Genomic DNA, 20,029 nt, shown 5'->3' on the forward strand with positions numbered 1-20,029 from the left:
CCGAGCACCTTGATTTAAGCCCACCTGATCAGGTGGAAATCCCTGGTGGCATGATCAGTTTGCACTTGGTTACTAACTGAAAGGTTGGCTTTGTGAACCTACCCAGAGGCACCGTGGAAGAAAGACCTGGGGATCTGCTCCCATAAAGATTACAGCCAAGACGCGTGGCATGGCCGTCAGTTGGAATCGACTTGACAGCAAGGAGTTTGGTTTGGTTTTGGTTGTATCCAGGAGCTGTACTTTAGCGCTGACTCCTCCCTCTCTAGAGAGTACGATCCGCAGGACCCCTTCCCTCAGTCCCAGCTTCCCCTTTACCTGGTTATGACAACGAGAGACCCAGAACGGGAAGAAGAATGATCAGAACCGCATAAGGAGTGCCCACACACCCGCCCCCAACTCAACAAGCTGCCCAGTCTGTGGTATTTTTACTTTGCCTCATTTCGCAGGAAAACTTTCACACATGGAGAGGCAGACTTAGCCATTTGGTGTGGTTCATCCACCCACCATTCTGATTCAGCCGTTGCTAACATGGTGCCCTATTTGCTGTGTCTGTGTGTAAATGTATATTTGTTGAGGAGTCCTTGGGTGGTGCCAACAGTGAATGTGCTCAGCTGCTAACCAAAGGTTGGAGCTTCGAGTCCACCCCGAGGCACCTCAGAAGAAAGACCTGGTGATCTACTTCCAAAAAAATCAGCCATTGAGAACACTGTGGAGCACAGTTCTGCTCTAACACACAGGGAGCCACTGGGAGTGGGAATCAACCTGACGGCAATTTTTTTTTCTTTTTTAATTACAATTAGAATTGAGATATGTACCTGGGATCTCAGAAAGGTGTTTTTTTTTTTTTTTTTTTTTTCCCCCAAAGAAAAGCAATTTCTTGTCCATCTCTCATTTCAAGTGGAGAATAATTGGTGGCCTTCCTGGGTGTGAATTGGCCCACAGGTCAGCTCTGGGGGTAGCCTCCTGGAAGGCAGGGCTCTAGGGGTGTGGCCCTCCTTGAGGTCTCAGCTTCCTGTGTGGACTCACACCTACTGTGGTGACATCTTACACAAGTGCCCCCAGCATTCTGGGGACCTGGGACGATGACCAGGACAGTGAGGGTGGGACCCTGGCTTAGATCCCAGGGGTCTCCTCCCCTGGCCTCCTGTTGCACCAACAGGGACACTGAGGCCGAGAGGTGCTTGCAGAATGGGGACTTCCAGCCAGGGCCCTAGGACCCTAACCTGATGCTCTGTCTACCCTTCATGGTTTCTCAGTTGCCTGCTTGACCCTGGCCTTTGCCTTCCAGACCCTGACTGGGCCTCCCACACCCTTGGAGTGTTCATCTGCCTGAGCTGCTCCGGAATCCACCGGAACATCCCCCATGTCAGCAAGGTGAAGTCGGTCCGCCTGGATACCTGGGATGAGGCTCAAGTGGAGGTAGGGGCCCGGCAAGGAGGAACCTGCAGGGACACAGGGTGGGGACGGGGGGATGGGGAGATGGGCATCTCGCAGGGGCACCGGGGTGGGGATAGGGCAAGGGGGACCCACAGGGGCTGGGTGATGGGCAAAACCACTCAGGAGACTGCATGCGGTGGGACCTTGGCCCTTCCCCGTCTCTCTCGGGCCATGGACATTGTCCAAGAGCCCCTCAGCCCTGGGAGTCCAGAGAGCCTGAGTGTGACCTCAGAGGGGCCTGTGCTGCTGGGAGGGCCAACTGCTGTAGCCTAGAGGTCAAAGGGGACATGACTTGGTGATTTTTGAGAGATTTTGCCAAACTTTCTGCCATAACTGCTTACAGGCTCCCCAGCGACGTTAGGAGAGGGCTTTGCATCCCTGCCCACACTCGTGGGAGCCATTGTTTTCCCTTTGTGGTCAAATAGGTGAAAATCGTGTTCCTGGACAGTCTTAATTGGGAATTTTCGTATCCTAAGCGGCACTGAGCATCTCGTGATATGTTTTAGATTCATTGTGGCTTTCTTTTCTGTGAACTGTCTGTTCGCACCCCTCCCCAGCTTTCTATTGCATTGTTAGTTCTTTTGATCTTCTACAGATTCTTTGTATCTTAGAGAAGTTAACTCTCTCAGGTATTAGTTGAAAACTTTTTCCCCCCCTAGGCTGTTTGTCTTTTAACTTTGCTCATAGTGTTATTTTCCATGGAAATTTTTTTATTTTTATGTAGTCAAATTTTTCACTCTTCTCTTGTATGGTTTTGGGGTTTATGGCTGTCCTAAGATTAGTATTATTTTTTTTAAATAGTAGCTTTATTGAGCTACAATTCATATACCATGGCATGCAATTCATCCTTTTAAAGTATACAATTCAGTGGGTTTTACTATGTTTGCAGAATTGTCCAACTATCACCACTATCAAATTTCAGAACCTTTCCATCACCCCAAAAAAGAAACTCTATTTTCATATCTGGTAGAAAGAGCCTTCCTTCTCAGTTTTCAGAATTCTCTGGGATATTTTTGCTGGTTAATTTTTCAAATGAACTTCACAATCATCTGAAAAATTCTGTTGTTATTTTGGGGGATTGCGTTAAATTTATAGATACGCATATGGAGACAACATTTTTACATCTCCCTATCCAAGATCATGTTCAGTGTTTCTTCTGTGTCCCTCAGGGGAATATAAACATTTTCTTTGTAGAGATTTTGAACACTTTTTATTTAGTTTTCTCTCACGTGTTTTATCATCGTTTAATTGGTATCGTAAATAGAGTTTTTTCTTCTGTTGTACCTTCTGATGTTTTACACAGGAGAGCCATTGCTTTTTTTTTTTTTTTTTTTAATTTTGGTAATTAAGCATGTAACAAAACATTTGCCATCCCAACAATCTTCACGTGTCCAGTTCAGCAACATTAGTTGTATTCATCCTGTTGCGAACCCGTCCCTACCCTCCGTTTCCAAGGAGAGCCAATTGCTTTGTGAATTTTGTGTCAGCCTCTTGCTGAATCACGCTATTGTTTATCATTTTTTCCAGCTCATTCTCTTGAGTCCTCTATGTTTATGACCTATGGTCCTCAAAGCTTGGTGGTTTTAGGGGGAAGGGTGACCAGGAGGCAGCTCCACGGGGAGGGGCATTTCGGGAAAAGGCCTCATGTCAGCCCCCTGCTCCAAACTCGGCAGTGGTCGCCCTGCTCTTGTTGGTGGTGTTAGCTCCGACTCACGGAGACCTTATGTACAACAGAACAGAACACTGCCCAGTCCTGCGTCATCCTCACAACTGCCAGCATGTTCGAGTCCCTTGTCATGGCTGTTGTGCCAATCCACCTCACCAATGGTCTCCCATGCCCTCGATGGCCCTCTTCTTTATCAAACATGATGTCCTCCTCCAGTGATTGATCCTTCCTGTTTGTTTGAGTGGGACAATATTTTGTTATGACCCATGGAGTTTTCACTGACTGATTTTCGGAAGTCGATTGCCAGGCCTTGACTGTGTTGCTTTCGTGTTCCTGTGATGCTGGAAGCTATGCCACCGGTATTTCAAATACTAGCAGGATGACCCATGTTGGACAGGTTTCTAAGACAGACCAGGAAAAAGGCCTGGCCATGTGTGCTTAGTAAATCCAACCTCCTCCCCTGGCCCTCAAGGTGTGTGATCTGGCCCCTCTGGCCTCTCTGTCCTCCCTCTTCCCTGGCCACCCATGCTGGCCATCGGCACCTTCTCCAACAGGCCAAGCACCTGCTAGCCTTGAGGGCTTTGCACATGCTGTTTCCCAGGCCAGGAACACCATTTGCAAGACTGCCTCTTGGCCTGTCTCCGACTTTGCTTAAGTGTTGCCTTCTCTGAGATGCCCTCTTGGTCACGTTCATAAACTGGCCGCACGCCTCTGCTGGACTCCCTCACGTCTCCTGTGTCATTCGCGTTTAACATTTGTTGCAGTTTGGAATCCTGCTCTTTATCTTTGTAGTCTGTGTGCTGTCAATAAAAAGCAAATCCAGACTTAGTAAGGGACCCTTTATTCAGAAGGATTAGTGCAAGGCGGGAGGGGGGCTAGTGCAGTGGGGGCAGTAGGGGGAGGGGACTATTGCAATAGGAGGAGGGGACTGTTGCCATGGGGAAGGGGACTATTGCAATGGGGGGAGGGAACTATTGCAGTAGGGGAGGGGACTATTGCAGTGGGGGAGCTGTTGGAATAGTGGGAGGGGGCTAATGTAGTAGGGGGAGGGAACTATTGCAATACAGGGGGGAGGTCTACTGCAGTAGGGGGATGGCTATTACAATAGGGAGAACTCTGACCATAAACTCAGCAAGCGTCTCAAGAGTTAGACAACGAACGTTTTTCTTTGACCGAGAGGAGAGTGAAGCGGCTAGAAAGGACTGAGTGTGGGAAGGGGAGTGGGCTGAGCTGTCTGCTAGATGGGATAGTAAGTCAGAATATTCTGCCCTGAGAGCCATCTGTTCAGGGGGGCCCTTAAGGAGGGACTGGATGCTGGCTCAGGCTGGGGGGCCCTGTTCAGGGGCCTGGAGGAAGGGGAAACCCTGACCCAAGTGGTTAACCAGCATCTTGTTCCCACTGGCCAGTGGGACAAGCAGCTCAGTTGATCATGTATGAGGCCTGGGGTGGGGATTGGAGGGTCTGGATCTGCCTTGTCCCGGGTAGACCAGGGGCACCAAGAGTCTTGTCTGAGTCATGTGGGGAGAGGGCATCTCTGCAACACACTTTCCCGGAACACCAAGTGTGGGAGCAGTTCTTAACCTTGGCTGTTTTCAGGGCTCACAGGGCTCAGAACACTGTTGCTGCCTCACAGGAGTATCAGCTTCATCTGGGGCCAGCAGGGTCTGCCCCCGCTCATCTGTCCCTAGATCCCCAAAAGCGTCTGCACACAGTCGCTGCTTGCTAACATCTGCTGATAGTGAATCAGCCAGGCCTTGAATGAGGTGGGAGTCCCTGGATGGCGCAAATGGTTAACACACTCTGCTGCTAGCCAGAAGGTTGGCGGTTTGAGTCCACCCAGAGGCGCCTCAGAAGAAAGGCCTGGCGATCTACTTCCAAACAATCAGCCATTGAAAACCCTATGGAACACAGTTCTACTCTGACACACAGTGGGTCACCATGAGTCGGGGTCGACTGGACGGCAACCTTTGTTGTTGTTAATGAAGTAGAGCTGGGGTGTCAGGCTGAGGGTACAGGCCCTATAGCCGAGACCTCGGGTGGTTTGTGGGACCAAAATTGACTGGGGGTGGAGGCCCCGCCTCTCCCTACCCCACCCCAACACCAGGCCTGAGGGATGCAGGGCAAAGGGTGGGTCCCGTCCCTCCCCACTCACTCTGGGACAGGAGGGAGTTGGATTTCGCATCTAGCAGTGGCCAAGTCCTTGGCTGTGGCCTGGGGGTCAGCCCATACCCGCAGCCGGAGCAGGAGTCAGGCTGACCTCCTCTTTCTTGCAGTTCATGGCCTCCCACGGGAACGATGCCGCCAGAGCCACCTACGAGGTCAGGGTGCCCTCCTTCTACTACCGGCCCTCCTTCTCCGACTGCCAGTGAGTGACACCCCTACCCTGACCGCGGCTGCTGCAGGGGGGAGGGTCTTGGGATGGTGATGGGGGGCACGTGACCACCAGACTCTGGGGCCTCAGAAAGGGAGGTGCCCCCCAGGGCTTCTGCCTGGCTGCACCTGGCCCCCACACATGATCGCTCCTCAGCCTGTCAGCTCCTTCTGGCAGCCTTCTTCTCTCCCTGCCGGCCCAGCTCCTGTCCCCTGGCCCCTCAGGCCCCCCAGACCCTCCTGCCCAAAGTTAGAGTCGGGGGGTGTGGTGCTGTTTACAGCTATTGTCCAGCCCACCCTCGAGGCCCCACCCCAGTCTTCGAGGCCTATGGTTAGGCCAGTCCCCCATTCACCACCAAACCTGCCCCTCTCCCCACCTGGGCACCACCCAGCCTCTGGTTTGCTGGGCATTTCCCTTCTATAGTTTCCTGTTTCAAACTTAATCACCTCTGAGGCGCAGGTATGCCGGGCTCAGGAGTCTTGTGTTTTGTAATTGGAGTTAAATGGACACACACACAAATGGCTTTCCCTGTCCATCCTGGAGGCAGCCCCCAGGACTCTCCGAGGGTGGGCAGCCCCACTCCCCCAATGAGGCTGTTGGTATTGGCTGCTGTGGGGGCTGCCGGGATTTAGGGCTTGAGACCTGCCTGGCTCTGCACTGGGCCTGGCCTCAGGAATTGTGGGTGGGGACTCAGGTCCCCAGGAGTGTTTGCAGGGCTTTCTGACACGCAGGGCGCCAGTTTGGGGCCTGCGCCCCCAAGACTGTGAGCTCCACAAGAGATCCATGGGGCCTGGCTGTCAGAGAGTGTTTCAGGGTGGGAAGGAGTGGGGAGGAAAGAAGGAAGGAAGAGTGGATGGATGGATGGATGGATGGAAGGGTGGGTGGGTGGGTGGGGGGATGGATAGATGGATAGAAGGATGGAAGGATGGATGGGTGGGTGGATGGAGATGGATAGGGGATGGATGGAAGGGAAGAAGGGAGGGAAGGAGGGACAGAGGATATCTTGGCTGAGATCCAGCAAGCTACTCTTGGGCCTTTGGGGTTGGTGCAGGGAGAAGGGCTGGGAAGTGTGTCCGGATAATAAGTGATCCACCTCCTTGTCACTGATAACAAGCATCTCCCCCACCCCCACCCCTTGGGCTGGGTGCTAAGTGCTTTACAGGAAACCTCACTAGAGCCTGGGTGACCTCACAGGTGGGGAGACAGGCCTGGTAGGTGAGTTCACTGGCCGTCCTTGCCTGTCACCATAGGCTGGGAACCAGCCAGTGAACTGCTTGCATTCACCCCACCTCCTCCTTAGTGGGGGAGGCTGAGACGGAGGAGGGGCACCTCTGGTGGAGGGGTGGGTTTCACATCCTGAGATGGGAGGTCCAATCAGCCACCCTTTTTCCCTGGGCTGCTGGGGCCCCAGGCTGTCTCAGGATGAGTCAGCGGCCGTGGTGTGCACAGCACTATTTTTGAGACATGATTTTATCACCCTGCCGCAAGGCTGCCTGCGCCTGCCCTTCTTGCCTGGCTGAGCTCTGCTCCGTGTCCCCCATCTCCGTCCACCTTGCAGGGTCCACCACAGCTGGTGCAACTCTGAGGGGGACTGGGTGCCAGGTGCCGACCCCGCCCTCCTGGGCCCCCCTGAGCCCTTGTCTGTAGGTGTGGGGGCCGCACCGCCCTGAGCCTGTGCCTCCCCCCTCCCCACGACAGGGTCTCAGCTGTACATGGGGCGCAGCTGTGGGGACCCAGGAGAGTACAGTGTCCAGGGGCAGAGTGGGGTCCTGGGAGAAGCCCCCTTCCTGCTGGGCCACTGGGGAGACCCTCTGCAGGCAGTTCACCTCGCAGTCCTGAGACCCAGGGTGGGGATGGGGTGTGAACACACTGTGCTCACTGTAGAGCACTGGGAATGGTAGGAGGAAATATGTGATTCTCTGTGCAAACTGTAGAGTACTGTCCACTGGTAGGAGGGGAGGTGTTGTAGAGTGCTGTGACGTGATAGGAGAGACATGACTTTCTGTGTAAACTGTAGAGTGCTGTGGAATCATCGGAGGTGGGGTGTAAACGGGCTGTAGAAGCTCTAGAGGGCTGTGGAATGATAGGGGCTGGGCTGTTAAACTGTAAGGTATTGTAGGATGGTAGGAGGCAGGGTGGAAATGTGCAATGTAAACTGTAAAGTGCTGTGGAAATGGTAGGAGGTGGGGGTGGGGAGGTGTTGTGTAAACTGTGGGATGCTGTGGGCTGTGGGATGCTATGGCTGCCCACCTCGTGGCTGCTCCTGGAGCCTGTGACCCTGAGCTGGCCTGGGTGGGCCGACCCAGACTCACGAGTCCAGTTCAAATGCACACAGAACTGAGTTCCATGCAGTGTTCTGAGGGCAGCTTTATACCACTGAGAGAGGGGCCGATCCTGGGGAACCCCAAATTCGAATATCACTGCCACTCCTGGCTTTGCTGCCCACGGCGGCTGCTTCCCCTCTTTATTCAACAGGCGTCTGTGGGCCAGCTGCCCATCAGGGTGAGCGCTGCAGGCGCCTCTGCAGACAGGCACCCAGCCTCAGTTTCCCCAGTGTAGGAGTGCCCTAGGGCTCCCATGTGTCCCCGCTCTGAGCCCATGCCCGGGAGGTGGTCACCCCAAGCACCTCCCAGCCGTGTGAGTCCAGCGCTGGGTGTGAGGGCCATTGTGACCCTGGGGTCTGGCACCAGAGGCACTGGGGTGCATGGGAGCTGGCACTCCTGAAACCCCCGTGGGCAGTGGGTGGGCACGGGCTCTGGTTGGGTTATGCCCTGGCCCCTTTCTAGGGCTCTGAGCACATTTTCCTCACCGTCAGTGGGGGTCCTGGTGCCGCCCCCCACCCCCACATACGCGAGGCTGCAGGATGGCCAAGGGCTGGCCTGCGGAGGACATACCAGGAAATGCTGGTGCCCCCAGTGGCCTCTGGGGGTCCGACCAGCTCTCCGTGGTCGTTCTGGCCAGGACTCTGCTGTGACCAACAGGATTGATTCCAGGTGGTCCTGCTGAAGGGGTGGGTATGCAGCTACTGACCTCCGCCTGTCCTGGAACCCACTACCAGAGCTTCCTCCTGTTGCTGCTTCTGGAAACCTCCGTGCCAGGCCCGGGAAGCCCTGTGTGTGGATTCCTAAGGGGAGGGTCTGACGAGGCCACACGAGGGCCGTCTGCCGACGCAGTTCCCTGACCCCCTTTTATGTCCACCATCACACTGACCGCCAGGTGCCCTGCCTGCCACACACAAGACACATGGGCCCCCACAGCTCCAAGAGCAGGTGTAATTTACCTCTGTGTCACAGATAAGAAACTGGGCAGGAGGGGGTGACTCCCCATGGTCATGCCTTCGAGCTGCTGAGCCGGGCCTCCAGGGTCCCTCGAGGCCGAGGCCGAGGCCGCAGTAGGAGGGGCAGACCCCATCCCCTGGGGTGTGAGCCCCAGCACTGCCGGTGATCCGCCGGCCGAGAAGCCAGAGGCTTCCTGTTTGTTCTGTTCTGTGTAATTGACGGGAAACAGAAAAACCCCAAGGCCTGGGGGACTGGGGTGGCGGACACCGTCCGAAAGGCCCAGCCCTGACTTTTGTCTCAGCCAGCCAGGTGGTGTAATGCCCAATCTCAATGATGGTATCGACCTGCATTATGTGGCTAAAACCAGAGAAGAAGCTGCAGGGGCTGATGGGGAGTGGGGAGATCCTGGCACCTGGAGCTAAGGATGATGATGCTTCAGACTGGCCCCAGGCCTCTGGCTCCCTCGGGGGTGGGTAGGGACCTTCCTTCTGGGGGCACCTTCAGGGGGCCTCTCCTGGGGCATGATAGTCTGTATGAGTCTCCTAGCACTGCCGTAACAAAATACCACGGAGTGGTCGGCTCATAAGAACCGAAATTTCACCATCTCACAGCCTGGATGCTAGGCATCCAAATCAAGGTGTTGGCAGGGCCATGCCCCCTCCGAAGGCCCTAAGGGAGTGTCCTTCCTTGTCTCTCCCAGCTTCTGTAGCCCCGGGTGTTCGTTGGCTTGTAATGGGTTAATGGGTTTAATAACCCCAGAAGTGCACATTAAAAGGAAGTATCCAATGGACTACTACCCAGCCATAAAGAGAAATGGAGTTCTGATCCACGCATGGATGAACCTTGAGAACATAATCCTGAGTGAAGGACACCAGACACAAAAGGACAGATATTGTATGGTTCCACTTATATGAAATGTCTAGAATAGGCACATGCATAGAGACAGAAAGTAGATTAGTGGTGCCAGGGGCTGGGGGGAAGCCCTGGTGGTACAGTGGTTAAGCATTTGGCTGCTAACCAAACGATTGGCAGTTTGAATCCACCAGCTGCTCCTTGGAAACCCCATGGGGCAGTTGAACTCTCTCCTATAGGGTCGCTATGAGTTGGACTTGACGGCAAGGGGTTTGGTTTTTGTTTTTTTTTGGGGGGAGGAGGAATGGGGCTGACTGATCAGGGGCATGGAGTTTCTTTCTGGGGTGATGAAAGTGTTCTGGATTTCGACTATGGTGATAGTTTCACAAATTTATGAATATACTAAAACAATCACTGGATTATAAACTTTAAAAGGGTGAATTTTATGGTACGTGAATTACGTCTCAATAAAAAACAAACAAAAAAGGAGGTATTAAAAGATGAAACTATCTGATTAGCAAAACATTTTAAAAACTCAAAGGCAGCCAGATTCCATGATCCCAGCGTTAAACACTGAACCTCTACCCCAGCAGTTCTTTCGTGGTCTCCTGCCCAGAGGGGCCATGCCCTAAGTCGGCTGAGGGTGCCAGGAGCCCTGCCCTGCCCGTCCCTGTTCTGAAACGTTCCACTGGGCGACAGGTTTCTGGGTGGGTTAGTGGTGCTGCCCTTGCAGCGGCAGACTCAGTCTCCCCTCTCTCTGCAGACTCCTTCGAGAGCAGTGGATCCGAGCCAAGTACGAGAGGAATGAGTTCATCTACCCTGAGAAGCAGGAGCCCTACTCGGCAGGTAGGGTGGGCCTGGGTTGGGGCACTGCTGGGGGCACTGGGCCGTGGGCTGCAGCACTCAGGCCTCTGCAGCTGGGTCCCTCTCTCTCCTCTTTCTGTTTCTGTCTCTCTGTCTCTCTCTCCTCTACCTCTCTCTGTTTCTGTCCCGGTATCTTTCTCTGTCTCTCTTGGGAGAGCCAGCCCCCTCCCAGCTGCCCTCAGGCACATCTCCCCAGACCCTGGCCAGCGCCGTCTCCCCGTTGCCCCGTTGGGGGTGGGCCCAGCAACAGGCCATGCCAGGCTTCCCAGCAGGGCAGCCCCTCTGTATCCTGCGGGTTACTTGAAATTCTTTCTGCATCTGGTTGCTTCCAGATGCTTCTTGCAGTACCCTGGGCTGGCAGCTGAGCTCCTTCCTCTGTGGGTGGGCATGCTGGCGAGGCGATGTTGGGACCTGGTGGTCTGGGTGGGTCTGATGAGATTCTGAGGAAGGCGAGTCCCCGGGGGCCAGACGGTGCCCACACTTGCAGGGCTGGGGGGGGTCCTCCAACACACAGCAGCTGCCCCCACTGGTCTCCATGGGGACACACGGCTCTAAGCTCCTGCGGCTCCTCACTGCCCCCACCCCTGGGCAAGGCTGGGTGTGTGCTGCCAGGAGGCCAGGCCTCTATTGTGTCATCAGGCTCAAGCTTCAGAGATGTCTTTTGCTTCGTCGTAGTCTGCCAGATGGGGAAACTGAGGCAGGTGGCTTGGCCTGGCTCTGAGCGCTGTTGGCATAGTTCGCACAGGGCAGGGCCAGTGCAGCTGGCAGAGAAGCAGGGGGCTGCCTGTTGGAGAAGGAAGGCAAGCTCAACCCCCCTGGTGGGCCCCTGGGCACGTGGGCCCCTGAGCTGGACCATCAGCCAGTCTCATGACCTCTGACCCTGAGCCTTTGTATACACCCTTCTGTAAAAGAAAGGTACCCTCAAAACGCTGAACATAGAATTGCGCTGTGACCCAGCAATTCCACACCTGGGTTACGTACGCAAAAGACTTGAAAACAGGATTGCAGATACGTGTATACCAATGTTCACTGTAGCACTGTTCACGGCAGCCAGAAGGTGACACAACCCAAGTGCCCATCAACAGGTGATGGAGAAACACAGTGTGGTCCGTTCACACAATGGAGTATTACTCAGCCATAAGGAGAAATGACGTTCTGATCCAGGCTGCGATGCAGCTGAACCCTGAAAACGCAGTGCTGGGTGAAATAAGCCAGACACGACAGGACAAATATTGTACAATCCCACGTGCATGAAACGTCTAGAACAGGCAAATCCAGAAAGACAGGAAAACACATTAAGTGGTTACCAGGGGCTGGGGCTGGGGGGTCGGGGGAGTGACTGCTTAATGGGTACGGGGTTTCCTTTTGGGGTGATGAGAATGCCTTGGAACTAGACAGAGGTGTTGGTTGCACAACACTGTGAATGTACATTATGTGAATTTCACCTCAATTTTTAAAAAGAGGAGAAGAAGGAGAGGGAGGAGGAGGAGACAGTCAGCCCCAGCACTGGTTAGAGAAGGAGGTGGGCGGTGCCGCCTCTAACGCCAGCCTCCGTCTCAGACCCCCAGAGGCAGTGGCTTGGGCTTGTTGCCCTGAGATCACTCAAGCCCCTTCTTGAGGTTCCTCTGATGGAGCTCATCTCCCCCACCCCTCCCAGGGGCGCCTCCCTGGGGAGCTCCGTCAGCACCATCGATTTTTGCTACGAAGAGCTGATGCCTGCTCTGAGCACAGAGAGGATTAGCTGGTGCAGTCAGACGCCAGCAGCTGCATCGATCCGAGTAATCCCTTTATCCCTCCGCTCAGGGCCGGCTTAGCAGGTAGTAGTTGGTTCCCATGTGCGTGGGCTGGAGGCCAAATCGTATGCCGCCCAGCAGTTAGGCTGGGGAGGGGGCTCTGGTGAAGCTGGGTAAAGGCAGGGGGTTGTTCAGTCCATGCCCACAGCCAGGGCGGGCTGGGGCTCCTGGCTCTCCTCTGCTCCTGAGCCCCCACCCTCCACTGCAGACATGACCTGTGGGCAGCCTTTGATTTAGTTACTGTTCTCCCAGCCGGTCATTTCCTCCTCTCCTAGGGATCCGCAACGTGAGAGAGAGAGAATGGGAGGGTGTGTGTGTGTGAACATGATTAGATAGATAGATAGATAGATGCTGATAGGATGGATGGATGAATGGAGAAAGATGTAGAGATGGATGGATGGATGGATGGATGGATGGATGGATGGATGGATGGATGGATGGATGGATGGATAGAGAGAGATATGCTGATAGACAGATGAATGGCTGGATGGATAGAACAAAAAGTATCACATGAACATCTATACACTCCCATGCTCCATTCCTTTTGAACCCCAGCCTGCTTGCTCTAGAACCCCTGGAAGACTCACTCTAGAGCTCCTTAGTCTTTCCAGGCTTAACGATCTTAGTGATTTATAATAAGATCATGTGTGACCTGATTTCATAGGCAGGTGAAGGCCGAGCTGAAATAGCCACCTCACCAAATTTTGTGTCTATTCTCATATCAGGACCCTCTGGTTGCAAGTGACAGAAAATCCAACCCTGTTGGGCTTAAGTAAAACAGGAAATCAACTGGTTCATGTCATTGGATGGGCTTCAGGCACAGGTTGATCTAGGGGTTCGAGCAGGGTTGTCAGGACTTGGATTCAGTAACTACACCTTTTGGTTCTGGTTCTCTGGGTTAGCACCCACCCTCCTGGTGACAGTTTTACTCCTGCAGGTCCAGACTTTACAGTGCCCTCACTCATGTCCTTCGAGAAAAGGGCAAGTATGTCTCTCACCAAAGCCTCAGATCTCTCGGGCTGGTTGAGGTGGGCACTTAAGCATATGACCTGGGGGATGCACTGTCCTGAGTCACAGACCAGCCTCTGGAATGGAGAGAGGTCCTCCTGAGAAGAACCGGGGTCTGAGTTCCAGAAGTGGGGGGTGCATGTGGGTGGCAAAGTTGGCAGATCTTGAGCGTTTGGAGAATGAACAGAATGAACGGAGGAGTGTCTGTTGGTGTGTTTGGGTGTTAGTTCCAGGTACGGAGGTCAGCTGAGGGGGGCAAGTGTCTCCCTTAGCGTCACACCAGGCAGGGCTCAGGTGGCAGCCATGGTGGGCCAGGACGCCTCACTGCGTGTGTCTCCCCACCCACACCTACGGTTCCCCCATCAGAGTTCCATCCTATGGGTGTGTGTGAGTCCCCGCTGTCCTCTCAGGAAGTGAGGTTGAGATGGAGCTGAAGACTCTCGCTGTCCCTGGACTGTCTGGCAGGGGACAGAGGGCAGGCCCCAAGCTGAGGAAGTTCTCCGGCACAGCGTTCTAAAGTTGGAGCCCCAAGCCCTTGCCCACTGGTCCTTGAAGTCCACAGCCAGGTGGATGGTCAGACTCAGCCAGGCCTGTGGAGGAGCAAAGGCTTTGGGTTCAGACCAGCTGGCTCATTGTACCCCTATGGACGGCAAGTTCCTTCTCTGCCCACACCCCCATTTTCTCATCTGTACAAGACGGGCGTGTGGTCAGGATGGGCCGGGGGTGTGCAGGGTGCTGGCCTCTGATCCGACGTCGTCTGATCCAATAGCACTCCTGCCTCACTAAACCAAAACAAACAAACCAGTTGCCATCAGTCAACTCCCAGAGCTCGAAGTCTCCAGCAAAAGACTGCACAAACGCTCTGTCAGTGCATGGGAAACGTTTTACTCACACCGAGAAGAGACAGAGCAAAGTCAGCTTCACCAGTGGGCACGGTCTCCCATGGCCAGGAGGCCCATCCCGCGTATGGCAGGTACAGGGCAGATGTTCTACATTCACCCCTCTTGTGCCGTAGTAGCAGAGACCCCGTTCCCTCCCCTCTGAGAACCCCTATAGAAGTAGGGTTGGCCAGGTGCCATGTGGTACCCGCACGTGTGCGAGAGACAGAGAAGGTTACAGTATGCCCAGAACAGGGGGAAGGCTTCTCTGATAAGGAGAAGGGACTGAGAGGGTGTGAGAGACCCACTTCCCAGCCTCCTTATTAGAGAATGTTCTAGGCCCAAGGCCTTTACTTAGGCAGCCTGGATGGGAGGCAGAGAGGCAGACCATTCCCCCAACACTGTCGCGTCAACTCTGACTCATGGCCACCCCATGTGCATCACAGTAGAACTGTGTTCCACAGGGTTTTCAATGGCTGATTTTTTGGAAGTTGATTGCCAAGCCTTTCTTCTGAGGCACCTCTGGGTGGACTTGAACCTCCAACCTTTCAGTTAGCAGCCAAGTGCAAACCATTTGCTCCACCCAGGGACCTCCTGCCCTACTAACTGTCTGCCATATTAGCTCCCCTTGCTCAGAGAACATGGGGTACAGCAGCCACCAGGTGGCTGGGTGATTAGGGTCAGTTAAGGGCGTCACCAAGACGCGGGAGGTGCCTGCTACATGGGCCTTGCCATTGTCATCATAAACACAAGAAACTGCTTACCTGAGGCAGGGGCCTCAGCCAAGTGCCGTCGAGATTAGAAGGAAAAACAAGCAGCATTAACTTTGGTGAGGTGGGGCCGGAAGGCAGTGGGGTACTGGATGTGGGCGTGTCCACATCTTGCTGCTATCCAGGAGGGCCTGTGCCCCAGTGCTCCCCCAGGACCTGGCATGACACTCGGGGCCTCTTAGACCCTGGAGGTGGTCAGAGGACAAGGCAAGGAGAAGGCAACCCTCACGGCTGCCTGCGTGTCCTTCGGCAGGCCCCTGCCTCTCCAAGCTGGTCCCCCCCTGCTAGGAGGTCTTTGGCATTGAAGGCGGGGTTCACACGGGGCTGCTCCCCAAAAGTGAAGTAACTCTCAGGTTGGCTCAGGGAGCTTTCCAGCCCTTTCCACCCATTTCTCCCACCTCTGCCTCTCAGGGTGGCGTGAGCGACCCTAGCGACCCCGGTCCTTCTCCCCAGGAAACCCCCCAGCCCCTCCCAGCTTGGAAGTATTTGTGGCTTTGGGGCCCTGGACTCCCCTCAAGGGGCGTCCTGGTGTCTTCCGTGTCTCTGCCCGGCCCAGAGACCCCATGAAGCATTTATGCTCCATCTCCATTTCTCTAACGTGGGAGTCACGCTGGGGTCGAAATGCCACTTCTTCCTCCTTGGGCCTGAATATCCATGACAATGCCCCTTCAAGCTGCCCTGCATTACCCCCTTCCCTGCGGAGCCCTGAGACTTGGGGCAACAGAGTCCTGGGGGTGCCCGGGACCTCTGGGGGTCATATGTCTACCCTCTGCCTCCACCTGCCCACCCAAGGAGGGACCGCCTGTCCTATGGTAACCTGGTTTTATAATCACCAGTCATCCTGGGGCCTGCCGGCCCGAGAGCCTCCACAACCTGAACTCCTCTGCCGGGAAGATCCTCAGAGCCCAGCGAGCTGTGTCCCCCACCCCCCTCACCTTCTCAGGGCAGAGACCTTATCCCCCATCCCCAGTGCTGGGCATGGCCTGCATCCCAACCCCATGGGGCAGGCAGGGCCCCCCTTGGCTTTGGACGCAGAGGGGTCGGCAGGTGGGCCTGGGGGTACGGCTGGGGTGATAGGGCTTGGCCGCACCTTCTGCCCTTCCTACAGCGGGTGGGGTGCAGGGCCCCAGGACCCGCTTGCTGGCCCCCCAGGAATGGAGGGGGAGCTGCAGAATACAGAGGCACGTGGGTGGGGGGGTCCTCCTCTGTGATGGGGGAGCAGCCCCACAGTCCCCCAGCACCCCCGCTTCCTCCCTGTGTCCAGGGCAGTGGATGTAGTGTCCTGGCCAGGATGGGGGTCCTGTCTGCCCTGCATTGGATCAGCTCCCCAGCCCCTTTGAAGAGGCACTCGGGATTCCGCCACGCTTCCTGTCCCCTCCCAGGTTTTCCACAGGAGCACTTTCTTATGGCAGCGGTAGCGTGATGTCACCTCCTACCCCACCCCATGGCAAAATGCAGAAGTCCCCCACAGAACAAGGACCCAGGGAAAGGGGAAATGCGGGGTTGGGAAAGGCCCCCCAAAACCGAGGGGCAGTCTGGGTGAGGCAGAGCCTACTGCACAGGAGTTATGCCGTAATGTCCCGGAATGTCCCAGAACTGGAGGCTGCTCAGAGGGGCTGCTGGGCTCACGGGGACACAGTGCTGGAGGCCCCACTGGGGGCCATATGGTGCCCCAGGGCTGTTGGAAATGGTGGGTCACAGTGCTGGGGAAGCTCTAAGTCATTTATGGGTGGGGTTGGGATGCCCCACACTTGTCACGTGCTGGGACCTTCAGACCCTCGAGCTGAGCACGGGCTCCCAGACACTGGTTTGCAGAAACCAATGCCCAGTGACCTGCCCAAGTGACCTGGTGAGCCAGGGGCAGGGCCTGGCTGGGAGCCCTTCCTAGAAGGAAGAGCTTTGAAGCAGGGTTTGTCTGAAGCAGCTCCTGATGGCCAGAGCTGGTACATTGTTGTCGGGTGCTGTCGAGTCAATTCTGACTCACAGCGACCCCATGTGACAGAGTAGAACAGCCCCCTAGGGTTTTCTAGCTGTGATCTTCACGGAAGCAGATCGCCAGGTCTTCCTCCCAGGGAGCCGCTGGTGGATTCAAACTGCCCACCTTTCAGTTTGCCATAGGATGCCGTAAATATCCACGCGTCTATACCGATTAAATAAAGAAAGCATTGAATAAATAAACGGGGGATGGGGGGCAGCTCTTTCTTACAGAAACATTCATTTCAGTCATAAATGCAGAAGGAATGAGGGAGGCAGAAATCACCCTGTAATAATTGTTGCAGGCAACATCAATCCTTGGTGCTGAAATTAGTGGGCGAGAGTTTGAGGAGAGAGAGGATGCGCGTGATTTCAAGGTACTGTCCCCAAGAGGCTTGTTAACTTTCCAGGGGGAAAGCCGGCCCGACTCCGCGATCCAGGCCAGCCTCACCCACGTGAGCCATCATAGAGGCTCAGATAGGACGCGCTGGAGGAGACGTCATTTGTGTGGTTTTCCTGCCCAAAACACAGCCCACTCCCATCATGAGAAAGCATCGGACAAACCCAAACTGAGGGGCAGCAAACAAAGCAGCTCGTCGGCACGCTCCTAAAATGCCACGGTCGTGCAACACGAGGGAAAGATGGAGAAGCTTACAGACAGCAGGAGACTAAGATGTAACAGCTGAGCAAAATATGGGCCCTGGTCAGCCCTGGAGCTGAGAAAAGACTCCAGGAGGAAGACTGGTGACTAAGTTACTGTGGTTTGGTTATAGCGCTGCCCCAGGTTATCTCCTGGCTTGATAATTGTTCTGTGGTTACCAAGATAATAACGTTAGGGGAAGCTGGGTGGGGGGTATACAGGAACTCTGTCCTATTTTTTATAGATCTTTAAAAAAAAAACAAAAAAAACCCAGTGGCCTTTGAGTCAACTTCAACTCACGTCAACACCATGTGTATCAGAGTAGAACTGTGCTCCATAGGGTTTTCAATGACTGATTTTTCAGAAGCAGATTGCCAGGTCTTTCTTCCAAGGTGCCTCTGGGTGGACTCAAACCTCCAACCTTTCGGTTAGCAGCCGATCGTGTTCACCCTTTTCGTCACCCAGGGTCTCCTTATGTATCTTTGTGATTGTTGTTAGGTGCCATTGAGTCGGTTCTGACTCATAGTGACCCTATCTATGTACAACTGAACGAAACACTGCCCAGTCCTGCGCCATCCTCACAATCGTTGTTATGTTTGAATTCATTGTTGCCACCACTGTGTCAGTCCATCTTGTCGAGGATCTTTCTCTGTTTCTCTGATAATATATTGAGATAAAATTCACGCACTATACAATTCACGCATTTAAAGCACACAAGCTGTTAGATTTTAGTATATTCAGAGTGACCGACTAGCAGCCTATTTTAGAACATTCTGGTTGCCCCCCACAGAAACCCCGTGGCCATGAGCAGTACCTCTCCCCCGACCCAGCCCCTGGTGACCACTAATCTACTCTCTGTCTCTGTGCATTCGCCTATTCTAGATCTTTGCTGCAAGTGGGATCATATGACGTGTGTCCTTTGTGTCAATTCGCTCAGCATCATGTCTTCACCCCTGCTGTAGCATGGATCAGGACTTTGTTTTTCTTAAGGGCCGAATAATCCTCTTTAATATTTTTGCAACTTTTCTTTAAGTCTAAATTTTAAAATAAAAAGTACAAATAAACAACAACAGCTGGGCTTGGAGAGTGGGGAGGGAGGTGCCAGCTGTGGAGTCTCTGGTCACCTAGTCCCAGTGGCAGGTGCGTCCCTGTCCCCTGTCCAACCCTTTGTGTTTCCGTCTGACCCTTCCCACTAGCCGGACCCTCCCTGGGCCCAGAGATGCCGTGGGCTCCAGGCCGGACCCCCAAGTGGTGTCGGAGCCAGAGGGGGCATCTGGGTCCCTGGCTGCTCAACCAACCTAAGTCTGGTGGGGCTTCAAAGGACAGGGGGACTTGGAGCGGGACAGACGGGGACTCACCCAGGCACGGGCCCCTGAACTGAATTGGGGACGGGTCTTGGTGGGGGGCAGCTGCTGGGTGCTCTGGCACCCCTACACTTCCCTGTGGAATGGAGTCTCGCGGCTGCCTTCCTGCCTGCCTGCCTCACGGGGCTGCCCTAAGGGGGCCAAACCCCTGCCCCCGGCCGCTTGAGAGTCCCCTTCACTGGTGGGCAGAGGGGGAGACCATCCCCCATGCCCCAGCTCTCTGCTTTGGGCCAGGGTCCTGTCTGTGGAGCTCTGTGCCCGTCAGGGAGGAGGCCAGAAGACCACAGTTCGGCAGTGGCACTGGTGGCACTGCAGTGAAGGCCGTGGCAGGTTCCCAGCTGAGTTGGGAAGGCCTGATGGGCACCAGCCCAAGGCTGCGAAGCCCTGGCTCCAGGTGGGTCCCACGGCCCAGCCTCCCCGAGGATCCTGCCTGCCACGCTCACCCTCCTTGTGGTCGCCAGGCTGTGGTGGGCTGTCCTCACGCTTGCCCGGCCAGGCCTCGGCCCACCTGCCTGCCTGCGCACCGGCTCCCCATGGCCCCTCAATGGGGCCATGACCCTGGTCATGGCTGTGCCTGGCTCCCTCCCAGACTGCCCCCTACTCCTCCCCCCTTGCCTGAGCCTCAAGGCGGCCTTTCACAGGCCAGACAATGCCCCCTCTTGTCCAGGGCCCAAAGGCCACCACGTCGCTGACAGACACTGCAGGCTTGGACCCCAGCATTCTCCCCCAGAGGGCTCACACCCCTGCCTGTTCCTCTTGGGGTTGGCTACAGGCCCTTCCGCATCGGATGCCCAGTTGTGCAGGGCAGGGCCTGTCCCAGAATTGCCCTCTTTGTTTTAATGCTGTATGCCCAGTGGGGCCCCCAGAGGGCAGGTGGGGTCGGGGCCGGTGTGGAGGGCTGAGTGGGCGCAGAGCCTCGTGCCTCAGTCTGCTCATCTCTCGTGGGTGAGTTCCTAGGGGCAGGGCTGCTGGGCCGTCCTATACACATACGAGCAGCTCTGTGAGAAGCGGCCACTGTTCCCAGAGTGCCGACTCTTTGCATCCCCAGGCTCTGCATACGGGGGTCGGGGGGCTCTGGGTCCTTCCAGCACTTGGGATGTCAGTTCTTGTTTTTTCTCGTACGGTTTGTGCCAT

The 20,029-nt window shown here is 55.2% G+C and overlaps 1 protein-coding gene across 2 annotated transcripts in view; it reads left to right on the forward strand.

Moving 5' to 3' along the window:
* Positions 1-1,118: 1,118 nt before the first annotated feature.
* The window catches only part of ADAP1 (ArfGAP with dual PH domains 1), a 31,293-nt gene continuing 12,382 nt past the window's right edge, over positions 1,119-20,029 (forward strand). Inside the window, exons 1-4 of one of the 2 annotated variants that reach the window (XM_004385932.2) lie at positions 1,119-1,177; positions 1,289-1,419; positions 5,377-5,468; positions 10,368-10,450. In XM_004385932.2, the coding sequence (XP_004385989.1) occupies positions 5,380-5,468; positions 10,368-10,450 (172 nt within the window). In that variant the 5' untranslated portion in view covers positions 1,119-1,177; positions 1,289-1,419; positions 5,377-5,379. Of the gene's footprint in view, positions 1,420-5,376; positions 5,469-10,367; positions 10,451-20,029 lie in introns of both variants that reach the window. The other variant, XR_002825566.1, reaches the window with a different exon arrangement.

Source organism: Trichechus manatus, unplaced genomic scaffold, assembly GCF_000243295.1.
Source record: "Trichechus manatus latirostris isolate Lorelei unplaced genomic scaffold, TriManLat1.0 scaffold00151, whole genome shotgun sequence".
In the NCBI taxonomy this organism is placed as follows: Eukaryota; Metazoa; Chordata; class Mammalia; order Sirenia; family Trichechidae; genus Trichechus; species Trichechus manatus.